This window comes from Esox lucius, chromosome 15 (assembly GCF_011004845.1).
Source record: "Esox lucius isolate fEsoLuc1 chromosome 15, fEsoLuc1.pri, whole genome shotgun sequence".
NCBI lineage: Eukaryota > Metazoa > Chordata > Actinopteri > Esociformes > Esocidae > Esox > Esox lucius.
This window is the reverse complement of record NC_047583.1, coordinates 13,363,770-13,383,101: the sequence shown is the minus strand read 5'-3', so window position 1 is coordinate 13,383,101 and position 19,332 is coordinate 13,363,770. Positions and strand designations below refer to the sequence as shown.

The 19,332-nt window shown below is 41.0% G+C and overlaps 2 protein-coding genes across 3 annotated transcripts; both read right to left on the bottom strand.

Moving 5' to 3' along the window:
- Nucleotides 1-4,428: 4,428 nt before the first annotated feature.
- arhgap11a (Rho GTPase activating protein 11A) lies at nt 4,429-12,686 on the bottom strand. Of its 2 annotated transcripts, XM_010878974.5 has the most exons (12): nt 11,974-12,686; nt 10,990-11,057; nt 10,499-10,595; nt 10,130-10,386; nt 9,864-10,027; nt 9,620-9,760; nt 9,386-9,460; nt 8,848-9,021; nt 8,620-8,758; nt 7,805-7,913; nt 6,944-7,064; nt 4,429-6,798 (listed from the first exon to the last, which is right to left on the bottom strand). In XM_010878974.5, the coding sequence occupies exons 1-12, from the start codon at nt 12,103-12,105 to the stop codon at nt 5,285-5,287; spliced, it is 2,991 nt and encodes a 996-aa protein (XP_010877276.2). In that variant the 5' UTR covers nt 12,106-12,686; the 3' UTR covers nt 4,429-5,284. The 2 variants fall into 2 exon arrangements, with proteins under 2 accessions (XP_010877276.2, XP_010877277.2); XM_010878975.5 differs by lacking the exon at nt 9,386-9,460.
- A 519-nt stretch (nt 12,687-13,205) lies between these two features.
- Nucleotides 13,206-16,616, bottom strand: LOC105015666 (actin, alpha cardiac-like). Its single transcript, NM_001303910.1, is given in 9 exon segments — nt 13,206-13,435; nt 13,542-13,723; nt 13,848-14,039; nt 14,187-14,348; nt 14,678-14,762; nt 14,881-14,991; nt 15,099-15,227; nt 15,373-15,523; nt 16,581-16,616. Coding segments are annotated over 8 exon segments (1,134 nt in total). The 5' UTR covers nt 15,502-15,523; nt 16,581-16,616; the 3' UTR covers nt 13,206-13,291.
- Between the last annotated feature and the right edge of the window lie 2,716 nt (nt 16,617-19,332).

Below are 19,332 nucleotides of genomic sequence, written 5' to 3'. Positions count from 1 at the left end.
AGTCAAGTTTTCCTATTATTTAATTTGGCTTTTTTTGCGAAATTTATATCATTCGGCATTGTTAAATTATAATTGTAATGACCTGTTTCTGATTTTGAGACAATCACATATACTTTTTTGTCCGAAGAAACATTGTTAGAAAGTAGCTCTTTTAATATATACGATTGAGAACTTAGCCACGACACTTTTAAAATTTTGATCCAAGTATTTGTATACACGCTACATTTATTTGCATTGTATTTTTTCATATATACTATATATAATGTGTGTTTATCATTATATAAAAAAGGAAAAATAAGTCTAATTCGTTGATGCGCAATAGAGCTGAAGCTGAGAAAGGTTTACAAATCAATTTAGCGCAACCCCTACCCGCCCAAAATATATATTTTTTACCAAATCCAATCTAATTATTGACATTGATCACCAACAATTCACACTTTTTAACTGTTTTCAATATAATTTTATAAACAGGATTATAGTCTACAATTGATATAATCATATAACTATTTGAGGCATTCCAAATATCGTTGGTTTTTATTATGATCTGAAGACTGTACTTAAAGATGTGTTCTGCTTAGGGAATCGTGATGGTAGCCAATGTGTTTTTTGGCTTTTGTACGCCTGCACGTATTTAGGAAAACGAAAAATCTAGGTCCAGACAGTGATATTTCACTTTGGCAAATAAACTCATGACCTGCTATGTATCTTGAAATATAAAATATAAAACAAATACAGAACACATGTATTTCATAAACTAGTCAGTATTCTACATTGAAGCTGATTTGTCTGTTTTAGGCAAGCCTGTTTAACATTCGGTAGTCAGGTGTTTTTCCTCAAGTAGGCCCATTAGGCCCATGTCACTCAACAAATCCTCTCCGGTCTCTTGACTCCCAAATGATTGGCAAAGCGCCTACTAAAGTTCTGCATCTGGATAAGTAGGCTAGTGTTTTGAAGTGGGGATTTGGTGGCCGGGCTATACATACCGTGTCTATCGACTGTTGCTCATCAGAGAACTGCATTATTTGTAGACCTATACTGGGCCACGCTCCATCTGCGCAACACATGGTTGGCGGTCAATCCATGAAGCAACGTCAACAAAATGCAAGGCTAGAGGGACCTATCGAACAAACACATCTTGGCCTATGCTTGTGCACAGGAGTGTGGTGTGAAAGGGAATTTATTGAGGCGCAAGCAATGCTAAACCAATTCATGTTGACAGACCTCATCTCTGTGCATTGTGTGCAGTTATTATCAAATGTACTTTAGGCTACTACTCATTCTTGGTTTGAAAGCCTACAGCTAATCGAAGATCTGGTGTTTAATAATTTATTAAATTACCCATATTACTCATATATATATATATATATATATATATATATATATCTCACTTTAGCTAGTCTCAACATACTATGCAAAGACATGGAAATATGGTTGTTGCGGAATCGATTCCTGCACAATTTGAACATCGAAAGGGATACAGCTACATAGGCTTTCCTTGCATTACCAGCCCCTAGACTATTTAAATCATTAGATCAAGACGGTTTCAACCAAGTGGACCTGACGGAGATTGCGCAATGACAGTTACAACGAGGTCACATTTTGTAATGGGTCATTAACACATCAAATAACTGATTACTTTCAAAGTTTAATTGCAAAATAAAAGGATTTGTGGAACAAGAGAATGTGTAACAACATCTGTAGTACAGATGTGGAATAACATTCAGTAAGTGAATGGGTAATGAAACATCCCTTGTTCCAATTGCGTAATAACATTTACCGAAACAACCATATAGTTATAAGGTTTATTGAAGCCACAGCTAGGCTAATGTGTGTAAGTTACATAGTCTTAAGGAAACTGTTTTAGTAACCTTTTTATTTTCCTAAATTAGACTACATTATTAAAATGTTCTTAAAAAAAACATTGGGAAACAATTCCACAAATTATTTTGTGGGATAACAAAAACCCATGTTAGCGACGCGCACAAAATCCATGATTGTACAGCCTATTCAAGATAATGATGATTATTTAATGTTTAAGCCTTACACACATACTTTTGTCTAAAATGTTTGACATCTATACACCTTTATAACAGCTCCTATAGTTTAATTATGTAACCACCTGGAAATTCCGTTATGCCAGTTAAGGGGAGGAGCACTACCTAAAACGTTTTACAGGGAGCATAAGTGGTCCTACGTTTATACATCTAGGAACACACATTAAAGATGTGAGGAATAAAAAAAAAAGAAGCTATATGCAGTTACCAGAATAAGAGATAATCTTCCCTCCACTGTTTCAGTAAAATGATTGACAGATGGAGCGGAACAAAAATAGAACAAATCTAAAATGATATTTAAGACAGAGCTGTGGATGCTAATCCATGTCATACAAATAATAGATTGAGCTCATATTTTACAGTTGATATAAGGTCATTCATAAGTGACACACTTTCTCTAAGAATTAATAGGGTCATTCGGAGATTTTTATATCCCAAGGAAAAATAATGTCTTCCTAGCGTTAAATGTTGATTCAAAGATTTTCAGTACACTAAGATCAGGCATACCGTACCCTTACCCTAAAAACATGGATCTTGAAAGAGAATGTTAGGCTCCCAAACCAATAAGAATTCCGGCTCTCACAGACCTGTTAGTTTTTCTTTAAGAAGCCCTCCTGTTCTCCACACATTACCTGTATTAACTGCACCTGTTTGAACTCGTTACCTGTATAAAAGACACCTGTCCACACACTCAATCAAACAGACTCCAACCTCTCCACAATGGCCAAGACCAGAGAGCTGTGTAAGGACATCAGGGATAAAACTGTAGACCTGCACAAGGCTGGGATGGGCTATAGGCAAGCAGCTTGGTGAGAAGGCAACAATTGTTGGCGCAATTATTAGAAAATGGAAGAAGTTCAAGATGACGGTCAATCTCCCTCAGTCTGGGGCTCCATGCAAGATTTCACCTCGTGGAGCATCAATGATCATGAGGAGGGTGAGGGACAGGACGACTGCACCGTATTGAGGGGAGGATGGATGGGGCCATGTATCGCGAGATCTTGGCCAACAACCTCCTTCCCTCAGTAAGAGCATTGGAGATGGGTCGTGGCTGGGTCTTCCAGCATGACAACGACCCGAAACACACAGCCAGGGCAACTAAGGAGTGGCTCCGTAAGAAGCATCTCAAGGTCCTGGAGTGGCCTAGCCAGTCTCCAGACCTGAACCCAATAGAACATTTTTGGAGGGAGCTGAAAGTCTGTATTGCCCAGCGACAGCCCCAAAACCAGAAGGATCTGGAGAAGGTCTGTATGGAGGAGTGGGCCAAAATCCCTGCTGCAGTGTGTGCAAACCTGGTCAAGAACTACAGGAAACGTTTGTTCTCTGTAATTGCATACGAAGGTTTCTGTACCAAATAGTAAGTTCTGCTTTTCTGATGTATCAAATGTCATGCAATAAAATGCAAATTAATTACTTAAAAAGTCATACAATGATTTTCTGGATTTTTGTTTTAGATTCCGTCACTCACAGTTGAAGAGTATCTATGATAAAAATTACAGACTTCTACATGCTTTCTATGTGGGAAAACCTGTAAAATCAGCAGTGCATCAAATACTTGTTCTCCCCACTGTATATAGGTGTTTTTGCAGTGTTCTTGGGTGATATCACTTCTGAGAAAATAAAAATGCAATTATATCAGTCTAACATTAAATCGTTATTTTCTTTTAGACATTTTCCCATGTATTGTTATTGTATCCCTAATGGCTGTTTCATTGGAGTAATTCCCTTGTAGTACAAATAGCCCCTCATAAAAGTTTCAGTGTGTGAAAACTAAGCTATTCTATATTTGTTTCATATAAGTTCATATTAGAGTTATGACTAATGGCCATGGCAAAATTTGACAGTTTCCATTCTGTAAAGATTGTGCACCTAACAGAACTAGAATGGTGTTAGAAAATTACATTCTGTTTGCATATATTTCAACTGTGTACTGTATATTCACAGAGCATTTTTCCTATTCTTAATCTGACATTTGCCTGAGTTAATCAGAATTTTTCTAATACAACTGAGAGGAATTAGTGATAACGTCTTAGTAAAATGTTGGTATCCAATTCTGATACAGAAAATAGTGGAACAAATTGTGAAATGCCTCCATAAGCCTCCCACTCCTCCCCAACATAATAGTAGAGTAGGTCAGCCTCTGACACTCACTCTCAAAGGGCACCATCTGCTGGAGGAAGCGATCAGATAATTCCCGTAATCATGCTCTGAAACAAAACACTGCTAGTCATAACGCCACACTGCAGCACCCAAGAAGAGAGTTCGGTACACCCCCTAGAGGACATAAGTACATAATGTAATGTGAGGTTCTGTTGTCCTCACGATGTTCAAAGTGTACACACATTACAAAACTGTGATAAAACTAAAACCAATATTGAGAGTTCAACATTTTTGCATTTATTGTGTATATGATCAGAGTTGACATGCTAATGCGGGACACGTTACTGAATAGGTTTGACGTTGTACAACAACTGCAAGGGAGCGGTGAATTAAATGAATACTGCTTGGTAGGTTTTATTCACACATTCCTCACAAAAGGTGCGACGATCAGTTCACATTAAATGCAATGCAAATTAACAGAATACATGTAATTTTGTTTTTTTTTACACAAGCTTTTACTCTAGCTAAATCTTTGCAAATGAGCACCCCAATTAAAAAAATAAATAAAAGCAAATATAATATAGGATTAACTTTAAAACATCCTACCAAAACAGCCAACCATCCAGGAATGTCACACAAGCCTAACAGGAAAGGAACATTGTTAAAACACAGCCACTCAACACTGATTCAGACTCCATTTAAACCAAGAGCAGAAAGAAAAAAAGGCAATGCAAGAGAGAAGGCCACCCATACCTCAGATCAGGTACCCTAAGTCAAACTCAGAACAGCATCTAGGAATAAATTAAATGATATGTCTGAAAACAACGAAGACACAAAAATATGGAGAAATTGTAAGTCATTGACTAAAGTCCAGAAAGGTACCCTGAGCTGTTGTGTTTTGTAAAATAAACTGCACTACAGTTCCATCAAAACAGAGCTGAATAACAGTTGAATGTACAGCAGTCTATTAAATATGTCACTCGTGACTTTAAACCACACCCTGCCACACAAACCTCCAAAAAAAAAACAAAAAAAAAAGTGTACCTTGGAGCACAAATTTTTTTCCAATTTAAACGCTTAAACTGAACGCAGCCCTGCATGGCAAAGTGGGCAGCAAAGAGTGAGTTGTACTAGAGGTCTATGGGCTTGGTGGCTGACAGCAGTCTACCCTCTTTGAGGGGGTTCCTGGGGGAGCATCTGGAGCGAGACAGATCCTTCTCAGACACCGGCTGCACCACTGAAGTCTGACTTCCACCTCCGGGGTTGTCCTCAGCAGGGGTTTTACCTGTTGCCTTAGGTTGTACCTTATTGGTCAGGTCACCCAGAGCACAGGTCCTGGGCTTGAGGAACATGCTGGACGGCTTCTTGGGCGGGACTGGAGGGGGACGGGTTTTAGTTGAGCAGCTCTTCTCGTGTGGTGGGCCTCCTTGGTCTGCACAGCTCTGGTAAGGCTGGAGCGGAGTCCCAGAAGAAAGTCCACACGGCAGGCTGACAGCCTTCCCCACAGGGGTGTTGGTGCCTTTAATCTGGCTGGAGCAGTTCCCCACCTGCGCAGGCCTTCTTTCCCCCAGCATAGAGTTGATCCTCCGGACAGAATGGCGAACAGGAGTGCGCTGAAACTTGAGTGGGGACCGGAGTCCTTTGGCCTGGGATTTGGGGGAATACAAGGTGAGCTTGTTGAAACGCTGAATGTGGTCAGCCACCCTCACTACGGGGATCTCCGGAGTGCCTGGGGAAGGCAGCTTCGGCTCCTGCCTCTGGGGGGGAGCACTGAGTCCTGGTGATGACACACCATCATCATCACACAGCCCCATTAAAGGCATGCTGGGTAGAGGGGTGTTGAGCTCCTCACAGCGCTCCAGCCCAGAGGCTCTGTACGGAGTCGACTGAACCCCAACAGCAGCGCTGAGTGTGAAGTGAGCCGGACTCTGGATGTCTAAGGCATCGATCAGGCTGCTGAAGTTCACCTGCTCGGGCACTGTCTCGGCATCGCCATCCACGTCACAAGGACACAGCGAACGGTCACACCCTTTCCCTGACGGACTACCACACCCTCTTTCAAACAGGGCACTGTCAATATGCAAGGGAGAGAGAGGGACAAACGTCATCTGACCAAATGTGACGTTCTGCTCATCAGCCGGGTGCCTCGGAGGTGTTGGCATGCTACAAATGTCTTTATTTGGAGATACCCCTGTGAGAATAGAAGATTCCAAAAGAGCAGACTCTGTTTGAGTGTTGTCAGGCTGTGATGTCTTGTCCTCATCTAAGGGGGCGCTGTGGTCTCCCAGGATCTTCTTCAAGTCACAGCCTGACTCAATTGATGGACAGGCACTTTTGTTCTTCAGCAAGGTGGGCACAGTCAGTCTCTGGCTGAAGGAGCCCTCAAGCTCCAGGCTCTCAGCGCTAGAGGCACAGCACAGCTTCTTGGGAAAGCTGGCCACGATGGGGGGCTTGCCCACTATGATGGTAGGTTCGGAGCAGTAGTTGTCCTTCAGACCCCTGTTGAGAGGGGTGTCGGTGAAGGAGCCTCCTCTGAAGACGTGGCCCTCGTCAGGGGTCTCCCCGCTCCAAGACGTCTGCAGAACAACGCTGCCACACTGGGGGGTCAACAGGTTGTCCTCGGACTTACTGTAGAACTTAGAGCCTGTAAAGCACAGTGGCTTCCCTCAGTGGACAATAGAACAAAAAGCACTGATCCATTTCAAGTTCTACATCACAGCTCTTACCACAAATCAGGAAAGTGAAAACACATTGTGAAGAATGTTAGGTTTTTAAAAAAAGGGACTCACCCTTCGAAGTGCTCTTATTTCGCAAAACAGCAGGGCTAAATTCTGCATCTTTGGTTAAGCGAAAACTGGTGGTGCTCTCTTGAGTGGCAAGTCGCCAACCAATGGCCTCTGAACCCTCTCTCTGAATCGCCAGCATGGAATGAGAAATGACATTGTTGGATGGAGGCATCTACATTTAAGCCAAGCATATAAGGTTGACTTAACTAGTTTAGTTATGGGAAAATCTGATGGATCATAATTTCAGGGTATTTGTGGTATGTTAAAAAGTTACTCAAAATGAATTTCTGTTGGTAAATATTATTTTATTAAATTGCAATCAGTATGACTCATTATAAAAGAACCCGAGAATAGGTTACAGTTAAGTTTAGGTAAATGTCATATTTGGTTAATATTAAACTTTAAGAAAATCCTAAATGTTCACAATTCTAAAATAATTCATACTATAGAATAATAAACACCTTGGTTCACTAGTTTCTGTAATTAATTCATAACATATTATAGTCATGCAGAAATAACAACCATCACCTTGAAAACAGCTTTGAATTAACTAAGTCCCAATAAATTAACCAGCATGCATTAATAAAAGAAAACATGTAATCTGGTATATCCATATTACCATAAAATTACAAAGATATTAAGTAAATTAAACATTAATTCCAATAATAAAACCTTAAAATATTAAAAATAAAGTGCTAATGTGCAGAAACAACTCAAAAGCAACATACAAATGATTATATATTTTAGATTAAGACATTAAGTAAATATCCTAAGGAGGATGTTCAAGGCTGGGATTGAGAATTTCATCTTCCTTTTGAGAAGCAGATAATCAGTGTGAGGTCAAACATAGGTGTCTTCACTTACAGGATCTCTGCTGTTCTTGCCCAGGCTAAAACGCAGGCGAAGGGACTTTCGAACATTTTCTTTCTTGGTGGCCTTAGGAGAGAAGCAACCCGCCTTCCCCGACTCAGCTCTGAAAAACAGATGTGTGTAGCATACAGTTTATACCATCGACAAGTTACCAGTTTAGAATTGCAATATTTAAAAAGCGAGGAGTACATTCAATGTGACAGGAAAGGCTGCTTGATATTAAAGTCTAAAGGGGGCAAGCACACAATGCGCCCATTCATTCAAAACGTGCTGCATCAGAAACAGAAGTGGATCAACCACCAAAGATGCTGATAAGTCGTTTTTAGCTGGGTTTATAGGACATAAACAAGCACTGAGAAAGTGCAAAAATCACTACTAAATCATTGCCAATTTCACTCATTAACTGGCCAGTTAAGAAAAGGAAATATTCAATATTTGAGGACATTCTCACAGTATTTAGTGAATATTTTGGAATACCTGCATTATAAATGGTATAAAGGCAAGACCACTAAACATTTATCATTAATCTGAGACAGACGTTCAGGAAGCTAAAACCTAGCATAAACTACGTCTGCAGCAACCCATTCCGACACAGCATGTCTTGCATTAGGATCACCATGAACGTGTCTCTCTTCATAGAATCAAACGCTCTAGGATTATTTCGGGTGTGATGTGGCACATGGATCGCTGTGATTACATAAAACCTACTCTAGGGCAGTGAATCAATGTGAATCGGTTTGCACCAGGCATAAGGCTTCAACTTGTAAGGAGTTATCTACTTTTCACTACCACATGATGCATGTCTGTACCTGCTGACAACATGTCGGTGAATCAGTCTTTTGCTCTTCCTCCTTGCTGAGCTGGCAGACTGCCTGCTGGACCTCCCAACTGAGCCCACTGCATTCTGGGAGGAATCAAGGGATTCTGAGGCACTGGGGTTCAGGTGCCCTGAACAACAGGATCAAGGAAGAAGACACTGAATGCATGAACACACTCTAAACCATTTCCATTAAATAGGTCCATCCATGTGCAGTTACCTGGTCCAGGAGTGGAGCTTCCCCCAAACAGTGCATTAGGCATTAATTCTAAACCTAGGTTCTTTATGATGGATCTCCTTTTCTTGTTGGAGAATCCATAACTCTGACCAGATTCCATAGGAGGTTTTCTCTTGGAGCTGGGAGTAGCTATCACAGGAGTTGCAGAGGAAAATACTGGGAAAGAAATCATGAGTGAATTTAGGATTAGGTCTCCAAGTTCCCCACTAATGTTTTTTTTTAATGGATGTTTATGAAATATTTGTAATTAGAGGATACTTCATTAGAATTGATTGAGAAGATCAGAGCCAATGACAAGCAAACAGGCAGAGTTCAGGCAGGCATGGTAAATAAAAATGTCGAAAGAAAGAAATGACATTAATTCACTACAAGCACAAACTAAATCAGAGAAACGTATAAAGGGGTTGCATTTCAGTGACAGACAAGCAGCAGTTCCTTGATGCTAGCTGGATGAGTCAAAGGGCACAAGATCTGTGCTCCTGTTAGACGACCGGAAGCGAAACCTAACCTCAGTACCTACCACATCTGTCTGACTGAGGAGTATTTGTGGGTGTTCTATTTGTTTTTAACTTATTCAGAGCTCCACTGACCACATCTGCAATGCAAAAAACATTGCATGATTTGAATTTCAAGGGAAGTTCACTGAGGAAGAAGAGGCATATGACACTGGAAGGTTCAAAGATGACCCAATTATTGAAACACTACATTAACTCCACAGGCAATGTTCTGCATAGGTTTCCTGTGGGTTTCTTACCTCCTAAACTGCGCCTACATCTCTTTTTGGCCACTGAGTTTGAGTCCAACTCATCTAGTCCATCTGGAGTCAGGGACAGAACACTAGCCTCACAGCCCAGCATGGTCGGAATCTTCTCCATGATGAACGGAGGGGCCACACCTACATCACAAACACATTTAGACAATCTGCGCTATGGAGATACCCTTTTTTTCACAGAAAGCCCATTATATTGGTGACACAACAACAAGGTTTAAATCGCTACCAAAGCTTGAAGCGTGTTCTATAAGACAGTAGATGATGGCCGCCTGCTGCTTGAGGCGTTTCTCTGTGCTGGTGTTTATCTTGTCTGCACCGTCACCAGCATGCAGGAGGTTGGGAGCGAGGATCACAGACAGGTTACTGCTGTCCATCTTATTTACTGCACTCCTGAGGAAAATAAAAAAAGTTACAAATAAAGTTGTGAAAGCGACTGACCACGTCAGAAACAATACTAATATCCGGTACTCCATCAATAATGAGAAATCATACCTTCGAGAGACCTTATGGAGGAAACCAAAGAAGTAACTCAGGGTGTTCATGTTTCGGTCAGGCAGTACACAAGACAGCAGCAGTGTGACAAAGGTCCTCTCCTCTTCTGTGGACAGCTGCTGAGCCTTTAAAAAGGCATCATGCAGCTCCGTAGGTAAAACAGGATCCGGCAGCTCCCTGAAAAACTGCTTAACCAGGCCAGCCACGTCGCAGGGAAGGGCAGTTGACAAGCATTCCTCGCCATTATCCAGCTTTGCCTACACAGATGAACAAACAACAACATGACCAATTGTCTGACTATAGAAGCCAAGGACTTCCTATTAACAGCAAGGTCAACTCCAACAGGGTCGAGCCCCAGCAGTCACTCACCCGGAGTGCTTTCAGACGGACAATGGAGCCAGATTTTCGGAACAATCCCTCTGTGTCCACATGCTCCAGTAGACTTGTGCACGCATCCATTAGAAAGCTAAGGGACGGGAGAAACATTAGACATGTCTAATACATTTTATGAAGCCCTTTTAAGAGCAGCAGTTGTCACAGTGCTTTTACAAACGCCCAGCCCAAAGAGCAAGCAACAACAGTTAAGGCACCGTGGCTAGGAAAACTCCCTGGTAGTGTCCACAATTACAAAGAAACCTCAAGAAACAGACTGAGGGGTGGCCTGTCCCCTTTGGGCTGTACTGGGTGAAGATAATAAGAGTACATAACCTTATGGACCAAGTCAATAAGGATCACTGACTAGTTACTGCTGTCCATCTTATTCACAGCACATTAGACATAAGAAAGGACAAAGAACAGGCCAAATAAAAAAACAGAGGACAACATTTTTTAAGAACAAAGTAGACATTCTAGCATCTTACCATGGTACACTGCCATTCTCCACACTGTACTGTGGAAGGCTCTCCAGAGGTAGACCAAACACCTTCACCTATAAATACGATTAACATTTATTTTCTCATTACTTGTACTTCAGGTTAGATCTCTCTATGTACGCCAGCTCAGTAATAACCTTGAATTCGGAATTCCACAGAACAAATGAATAACTGAAAGGGCACTCAAGTATTCAATTTGACTCTATAAACCAAATGGCTCAGACAAACACTTAGCACTGCTTATGCATTCCACTGCCCAAGGCTGTAGTACAGAACATCACCTGATGAAATACAGATTAGCTGTGTGATGCGCCTGGCAAGCGCCAAACATTCCTCAAACCATTCCAGGGGGAGAGACAATTAGTTGCCTCACTTTCGAAAAACAACAGCCTGTAGCCTAGTACAGTACAAATACAGTATTGTACATTACTTGGTTGAGTCTCCGGCAGTACATTTGACCTGCTACATTAAGCACATTTATTTTTTATAGGACCAACCAATTTCCTTAAACCAATAGGCTAACTATTGGTCGAAGGCCACCATGTTCCTTGTACTACTTTCTCATTACCTGAAACACAAGGAAAGTCTATAGAATCAAATAACTGTACCAGTGTCGTTTAATTAAATCATGGGAGGGCTGAATCAGTTCAAAATGTGTAATAAGTTCTAATTTGTTATAATTCACTTACCTAACTAGTTTGCTGAAAAATGTATAGAACTAGCAGGTCTCTACTTTGGAGGGAATCTCCAACTAGGTTTTGGCAGACCGAATAATCCAACAATAAAAGTAATTTACAATGACCTGGTAACAAATGAGACTGACAGAAACCGTTCTCACTGAATGCAAATTACAATAGCTGTGGACAGGCAGGAAAGTTATCAAACAAACTACGCTGTCGTACTAGGTAGCTAAAGGCACCAAAGTCCTAGCTAAGGACGTTATTCATTTATTCAACGTGTAGGAAGACTTACCGAGTGGCTAGCGGTCAACTTATAGCTTGTACGTCCTTTGTTTCTGTTCCAATTTTTTATTTTGATCCCATAAACAGCACGAAGGTGTTGCACAACAGCAAGGCGAATTACATTTCTTTCCATAGCCTTCATCTTTCACTTTACAAATGACTTTCACTGATACTGCACATAACGTCTAAAATTCCAATATAACGTTTAGCATAACAACTAGCGAGCTAGCTACACGGTAGCTATATAACAAAGCTGCTAACCAGTCCACGTCCGCATTTCCTTCTGTTTGGCAACAATAATTCTACCGTTACTCACTTCTCACTCAGTACCTCTTCACTTGACAATAAATCGTTCTATTATTCAATTTGCAAATACGGCGACTACCAAAAACCACAGATGTGCCACTGCTTACTATACAAAGTACAACCAAGCTAGGCGACATCAAACTAGCTAGCGCAAGTCCGCTACTAACATGTAGCTGGGTTGTCGTTGGTAACTACGTTGGCTAGCTTGTATACATTAGCTGAATAACAATTATTATGAATATATATATAACTAACTAATCTATAGTACAGTATGCCTACATGTGTATATATATAAATATTTTAAAAGCATTTGCCTGAATACAAGTCGGAAAATACGTGGCTATATTTCCTGCAGACCAGGCGCCCCTAAATAATATTTTCCGCACATCTTTCAAACGGCAGCGACACTTCTAAATGCTGCGTTCTGATAGGCTATAGTGGGTTCAAATATCAAGACCCACAGGAAGAAAACGCAGATGCCCTTTTAAGTGCCTGTTGAGCAGCACTGACTGTCTGTTTTATTTAGTCGAAAGTTCATATATCTTGATCGTTGTGAATCAGCTGATGTGATTTTCTTCTTGTTTGGAACTGTTTTATGTATGTCATTCTATAGTTAGTGGGGTAAAATGGTTGAAATAGCCTACATGTATCAAATGTTAATATTTTAAATATTAAACGCATTAATAAAAATCATTGCGTAAAGATTTATTGACCCACTCAGGATAACCATACTGCAATGTTTAAACTGAGCTCAAATATTTGGAGACATGAAGAAAATATGAATACCAAAAATACTGTAAAACGAGTCATTTACCTTTTTATACTATGCACTTGGAAAAATGTGTAAATTGAAATTATAATTTAGATTATATTTAAATACATGATAGATCGAATAGGTATAGAAATACAGAAAAGACTGGGAACAAATTTACTGTTACAAGGATCTATTTTTATTACAACAGTACATGTATATACAGTAAACAACACAATACAAATGTATGGGTAAAGGGGGGGTTGACTGTTTAGAAGCACTTCCTGTGGACAATGGAGGGGCCTGCCTCATCGTACTCCTGCTTGCTGATCCACATCGCCTGGAAGGTGGACAGGGAAGCCAAGATGGAGCCACCGATCCAGACAGAGTATTTACGCTCGGGGGGAGCAATGATCTAGAAGATGAACAAAGTACAGAGAAAACAGCTTAGTTTTACAGAACATTACAATTCATTTGATGCGTAGGTTCCTGAAGGGTTACATAACAGGATTGTCCCTCACCTTGATCTTCATGGTGCTGGGGGCTAGGGCTGTGATCTCCTTCTGCATACGGTCAGCAATACCAGGGTACATGGTGGTACCACCAGACAGCACATTGTTGGCATACAGGTCCTTACGGATGTCAATGTCACACTTCATGATGCTGTTGTAGGCGGTCTCATGGATACCAGCAGACTCCATACCTGGGAGAAGATATTACAGAAGTCTGTTAAATCATTCTGAAACAAAATGTTGTGTAATAATAGAACATTGTATTGCAAGTGTAACCATTACGTATACATAATTAATGAGTAGCCTATGACTTACCAATGAAGGATGGCTGGAAGAGGGTCTCTGGGCAACGGAAACGCTCATTACCAATGGTAATGACCTGACCGTCGGGAAGCTCGTAGCTCTTCTCCAGGGAGGAGGAGGAGGCAGCAGTGGCCATCTCATTCTCGAAGTCCAGAGCCACATAGCACAACTTCTCCTTGATGTCACGCACGATCTCACGCTCAGCTAAAGGGGTAAAGATTCAGTGATTAAAGGAAGGACATTGGACAATGGATAACACGAAATAGTCGTAAACACAGAAATTATCATATTCAAAATGCGACTTAACCTCATTAACTTGGCAGGGTTAATAGCTTTCCTACGCATCCTTACCGGTGGTCACGAAAGAGTAGCCACGCTCTGTCAGGATCTTCATCAGGTAATCAGTCAGATCGCGACCGGCCAGATCAAGACGCATGATGGCATGGGGAAGTGCATAACCCTCATAGATGGGGACGTTGTGGGTCACACCATCACCAGAGTCCAGCACAATACCTATATGGCAGACAAGGCACATCCGACAGACATGATTGATAAACGAATGACTGGCTACACTATGGGAATCACTCCAAACACTTGCCACTGACATCATGGATACAGGTGTGCCAAATACCCAGACAAACTGATATTAACATGTCCTCCTTGATGGAATAATTAATCATTCTGTCTCTGACTAAACAGCACACAAGTCAAAATGTTGTAATAAATCTTATTGATATGACTATTGTTGTATTGACTTCTAATGTGTGAAAGAAAATAAATGTTATCTACAAGATAGCAGCTATCTATGGTGGACATAGAAGGCAGTGTTCTGGAATGCTTACCAGTGGTACGACCAGAGGCGTACAGAGACAGGACAGCCTGGATGGCCACATACATAGCAGGAACGTTGAAGGTCTCAAACATGATCTATTAAACCAGAATGAAAGAGACATTTCAGAAATTTGCTTGACTGTTATCCACAGTATTTAGTTAACTGAGAAGACTGATTTGAAATTAGGTGAGAGTATAATGGAGTTGGAAATACCTGGGTCATCTTCTCCCTGTTGGCCTTGGGGTTGAGGGGAGCCTCAGTGAGCAGGGTAGGGTGCTCCTCGGGGGCCACGCGCAGCTCATTGTAGAAGGTGTGGTGCCAGATCTGCAGGGGGTGGAGAGAATGTCACTTTCCTGTTCATGTATTCACCTCCAGTCTGACACAACCCGGGTCGTTGAGTCGGTAGTGTGCTGCTGTAATCTAGGACCCACCTTCTCCATATCGTCCCAGTTAGTGATGATGCCGTGCTCGATGGGGTACTTCAGAGTCAGGATACCTCTCTTGCTCTGAGCCTCATCTCCTACGTAGCTGTCCTTCTGACCCATACCCACCATCACACCCTGGAGGAGATAGAAGAGTGGTTAGGGGTGTCATATTCAACACTGTAGCTGGGACGGAAACCTACTCCACTCCCCATACAAATGTGTTGCACACCGAGGCAACATATGTCAGGCCAAGCCACATGATGGTTGTTTCTGACAGTACCTGGTGGCGGGGCCTTCCAACAATGGAAGGGAAGACAGCACGGGGAGCGTCATCTCCTGCAAATCCAGCCTTGACCAGGCCAGAGCCGTTGTCGCACACAAGGGCGGTAGTCTCCTCGTCGTCACACATGGTTAGGCTTTACTGGGATGGTCTGTGGGTGGCAGTGACACAGGGCTGAGAATAAGTGATGGGAACAGCTGCATCCTCCACTGTTAAAAGCCTATCGGAATAGTTTTCCCACAACATTCTTTTTTACTGTTGAAATGCTAATTCATTTTATTTATTATATTTCTGTATATTTTGGAAGATTTACTGTTCTCTCCCACTCTCTCTTGCCCTCTGTCTTATACAAATAATATATAGGATTTAAATGTATGGTAATGCAGTAACAATTGGACAACGTGTCTCATAGTTATTTGGAGGCTATCAAATACATGAATTTAAAATAGCAACTATCTATAGAATCCTTCTCAATTAATCCCCTTTTATTTTTTTCCCTAGCTTGTTGTGAAGTCATGAAGGTTCCTGGGATATTTAGTGGCCCCTGAGGTAGTTCCAAAAAGGGGCATATGTCAGTGGCAGCAGCAGCAGGCAAGACTGGCTTTCTATTTTAAGCTACACACTGGCTGCTCCAAAAATGCTACACCGGCATCCATGATCCCCCTATCTGTAGCTATTTCAGGCATGCGAGTGTAGGAGCTGAACCAGGAGAACAGCTGTCGACACATTGTAACACCTCTATTTACTGAATGACTCTATGCCCCCTCTGCCTAGGCATTAGACACTATTCCGTTTATTCCCCATGTAACTGACCAAACCAATCTGTATACCAATAACTGCTCATGTTATTATACATTAAGGCCTGCACCCCTTTCACATAGACATTTTCTGCACCCTCTCCACAATCATCTGTTTTCATCTTTCACAACTCTGAATATTTGAATGTCTCACGTTATTTTGGAGAGATAGCAACAATCCCTTTTAATAAGCAATTACATCAGGATTAAGTTTACTTCTAATTCTTGTCACAATAAAGCTACAAACATATCCATCCAGGCAGAAAAACAACTTTATCCAATGTCAGAGACCAGCACTGTCTGGTCAGTGCCAGGTCAAGATATACTCAAGACCTAAAACATGGACGCCCAGTCCACACAAACTCTGTTTTCCATAGAAATAAGTAGTAATATTTAGCCATATGCACTTACCAAGTTGTATCGCAAGACTGATGCTTCCACTGGGACAAAGGACGAGAGTGAGAGGTCCCCTTAAATAAGAGTGGGGTCTGGGGGCCAAGGGTGGAGCTTGGAGTTCACACAAGTCCAAATAAGAGCTGCCCAGAAAAAAAAAGAAAACAACCTGCAAGTAAATGTATTTGATCGTGTGGGATGGGACTCCACAAAAATGGTGAGGTGCTTCCTTAGATATGTGAAACTGATCTGCTTTAGAAATAAGATTAAAGATTTTGTTTAAGATGTCTAAGACAATTTAAATGCAGTTACATTGGTCTTCTTTAGAATGCTGCTCAGTAATATTCTGTGGGTCTAGCTTTTATTTCAAATGTGATTTTTTTAAACCTGAAAAAGTTTAAATACTGTAGCCATTTCAGAGTATTTATTTAACACTAAAGAACACTGGTAACCTCTTGGTAAGATACAATTTAAATCCATGATTACTGAAATCACTGTACATTCAGATTGATGGTGTTAGTGCTTCAAATGACAGGTTTATTCAGAAAACTGAAATTGTACAATATAAAATTATCTCTCAAAACATTGAACTGAGTCAGTAGCTGTGAGTTGATAAGTCAGTAAGTGCCTGAGATTGGACAGACAATATATCACATCCACTGACAGTAATCAGGCATTCATGCCATGGAAATATGAGGGCTTTCCTTGTATGCAGGGAGGCAATAGTAGATTTGTTGGCCTTGTTAAGGAGACGAATGAGAGAGGCTTCTGTCCAGTCAGTAAAACACTGTATATGTCTATGGGCCAGGCTGCTGATGGTATGTGGGCTGAGCCCCTAAACATGGTGAACAGCTGAGGGTGACAGTCCTGTCCTTCCTCCGAGCTGGCTGTCTGACTGGCCTGCATCTGCCATGCTGAGCCCTGATTGGCCCAGCTCTCTCCTTTTAGGGTCATGGTCTGAACAGGTGTCGTTAATGTGCGTCCAGTGGGGTCCCGCCATGTTGACTAAGCAAACTGAGATCCTTATTTGTCCCACCCTTTCCAACACAATTTATTTTTCTGATTTTGTGCCATAAGAGGTCTTTCAGGTTTCGTTCAAATGTCGAGAAATTAAATGTTTGAATAATTAGAATGATTTAAATGTTATATCTTTTACCCGTATCATATTGACTGGAGCACTATTGATCTGGTTTATTACCAATCACTGTTCACCAGATATTGTCAGTTATATCGTAAGGCAGGCTGGTCAGATAGGGGGACACAGCAGTTGATGGTTATCTGTGGAGTATGTTAAATCCATCGCTGGATTATGTGAGAGCATTTCTCTCCTCTAGCCTGTCTGTCAGACTTTTAGTCCTGCCTATTTATAGGCGTTTCTTTTTATCTTCACAGATAGGTGCTGGATGGTATTGGTTCAGAATTCTATTGCACCCAAATTGTTTTATTTTGACCAACAATGTGACAGGAATTATTGTTCATAAGTTAATAATGAGGAATTCTTATAATACAGACCAGCATAATAACACACCAATACATCTGAAAACCAGAATGCAGGGGAGGTTTACTGATTTTCTGCACATGATATAATTTGCCCTCATAGTGCTTTTTAAGATTCCAGTAAACTGTTTTCATGTATGGGTTTAGCTAAAAAGCTGTTACCATAAATCTATCTAGCCTCTTCTGTTTTCTTCAGTGGTGCATTATAGCCAAATAATCTACTGCTAATACAACACATGTTCCCTGTTCTCTAATCAAAGGTGTAATTATATAGTTTCTAAAAACTCGACAGAGCTGTTTTTGGCGCTACTGGCGACTCAAATATTTGTTTTTCATACATGTTGGGCCTCTATGTTGCCTCAGAGAGAGAACTTCAAGACATTTCAATGACTGATTTCTTTTTGGGCAAGGTACTGAGGGTAGGGTGAGGGGAAAGGGACTTAGGTCGACATTTTGCTCCCTGCCTGTCCAAAAAGAAATGAGCTTTAGAGATGTATACTAAACTAGCATTTATCAAACCCTGGTCTGCGGACCATTGCTGGTACATGGAGAAATGCCAGTCTGTCTGTGGCCTATACCGCTTTGATTGCATTGACACTTCCTTCATTGAACTGGATGTACATGCATAATCACAACAATGTCTGTTATTTATCAGTTGGCACTAACAGAGTATTTGTCATTTCACTCCTACAAATATGAGATTTTTTTAGGGGTATGACCTTCCAGAACAGATACGGCGTTTATTTCCCACTATGTCACTCACACGCTTCGTAGCAAACGTTAATAGGGGATAGCAAAATTGAAAGTAATGCATGTCTTCTTTTCTACAGTCAGTGATTACTTGTTGATCTTCCATTATGTTTTCATGATGTTCCTGACACTATATTCATGCATACCCCACCACAGACCTAAAACTTTCAATTGGGTTTTCCTACCTAAAAAATGTAGGTATGTGTAATATCAGTTCTATATTCTGATACGACCAGAGAGTTTTTCTTAGCCAGTGTGCATCAATATCTTGTTCCTTGCTCTTGGGGGTTTATTCTGGGTATCTGAATAATTGGTTTCTGACAATTGCCTTATGCAAAGATGGCTTTACAAATACATTTTATTATTTGATTAATTATTGTGGGAGTAGCCTAACAGCCAGAAACTCTTTTGAATTTAATCAAAATTGTTTCCAGTACTAGTATTGCGAATTACTTCATGGATCATGTTATGACTATGTTAAAATAACTCACCATGTTAAAGTAGTAGATATAAAGATTTATTT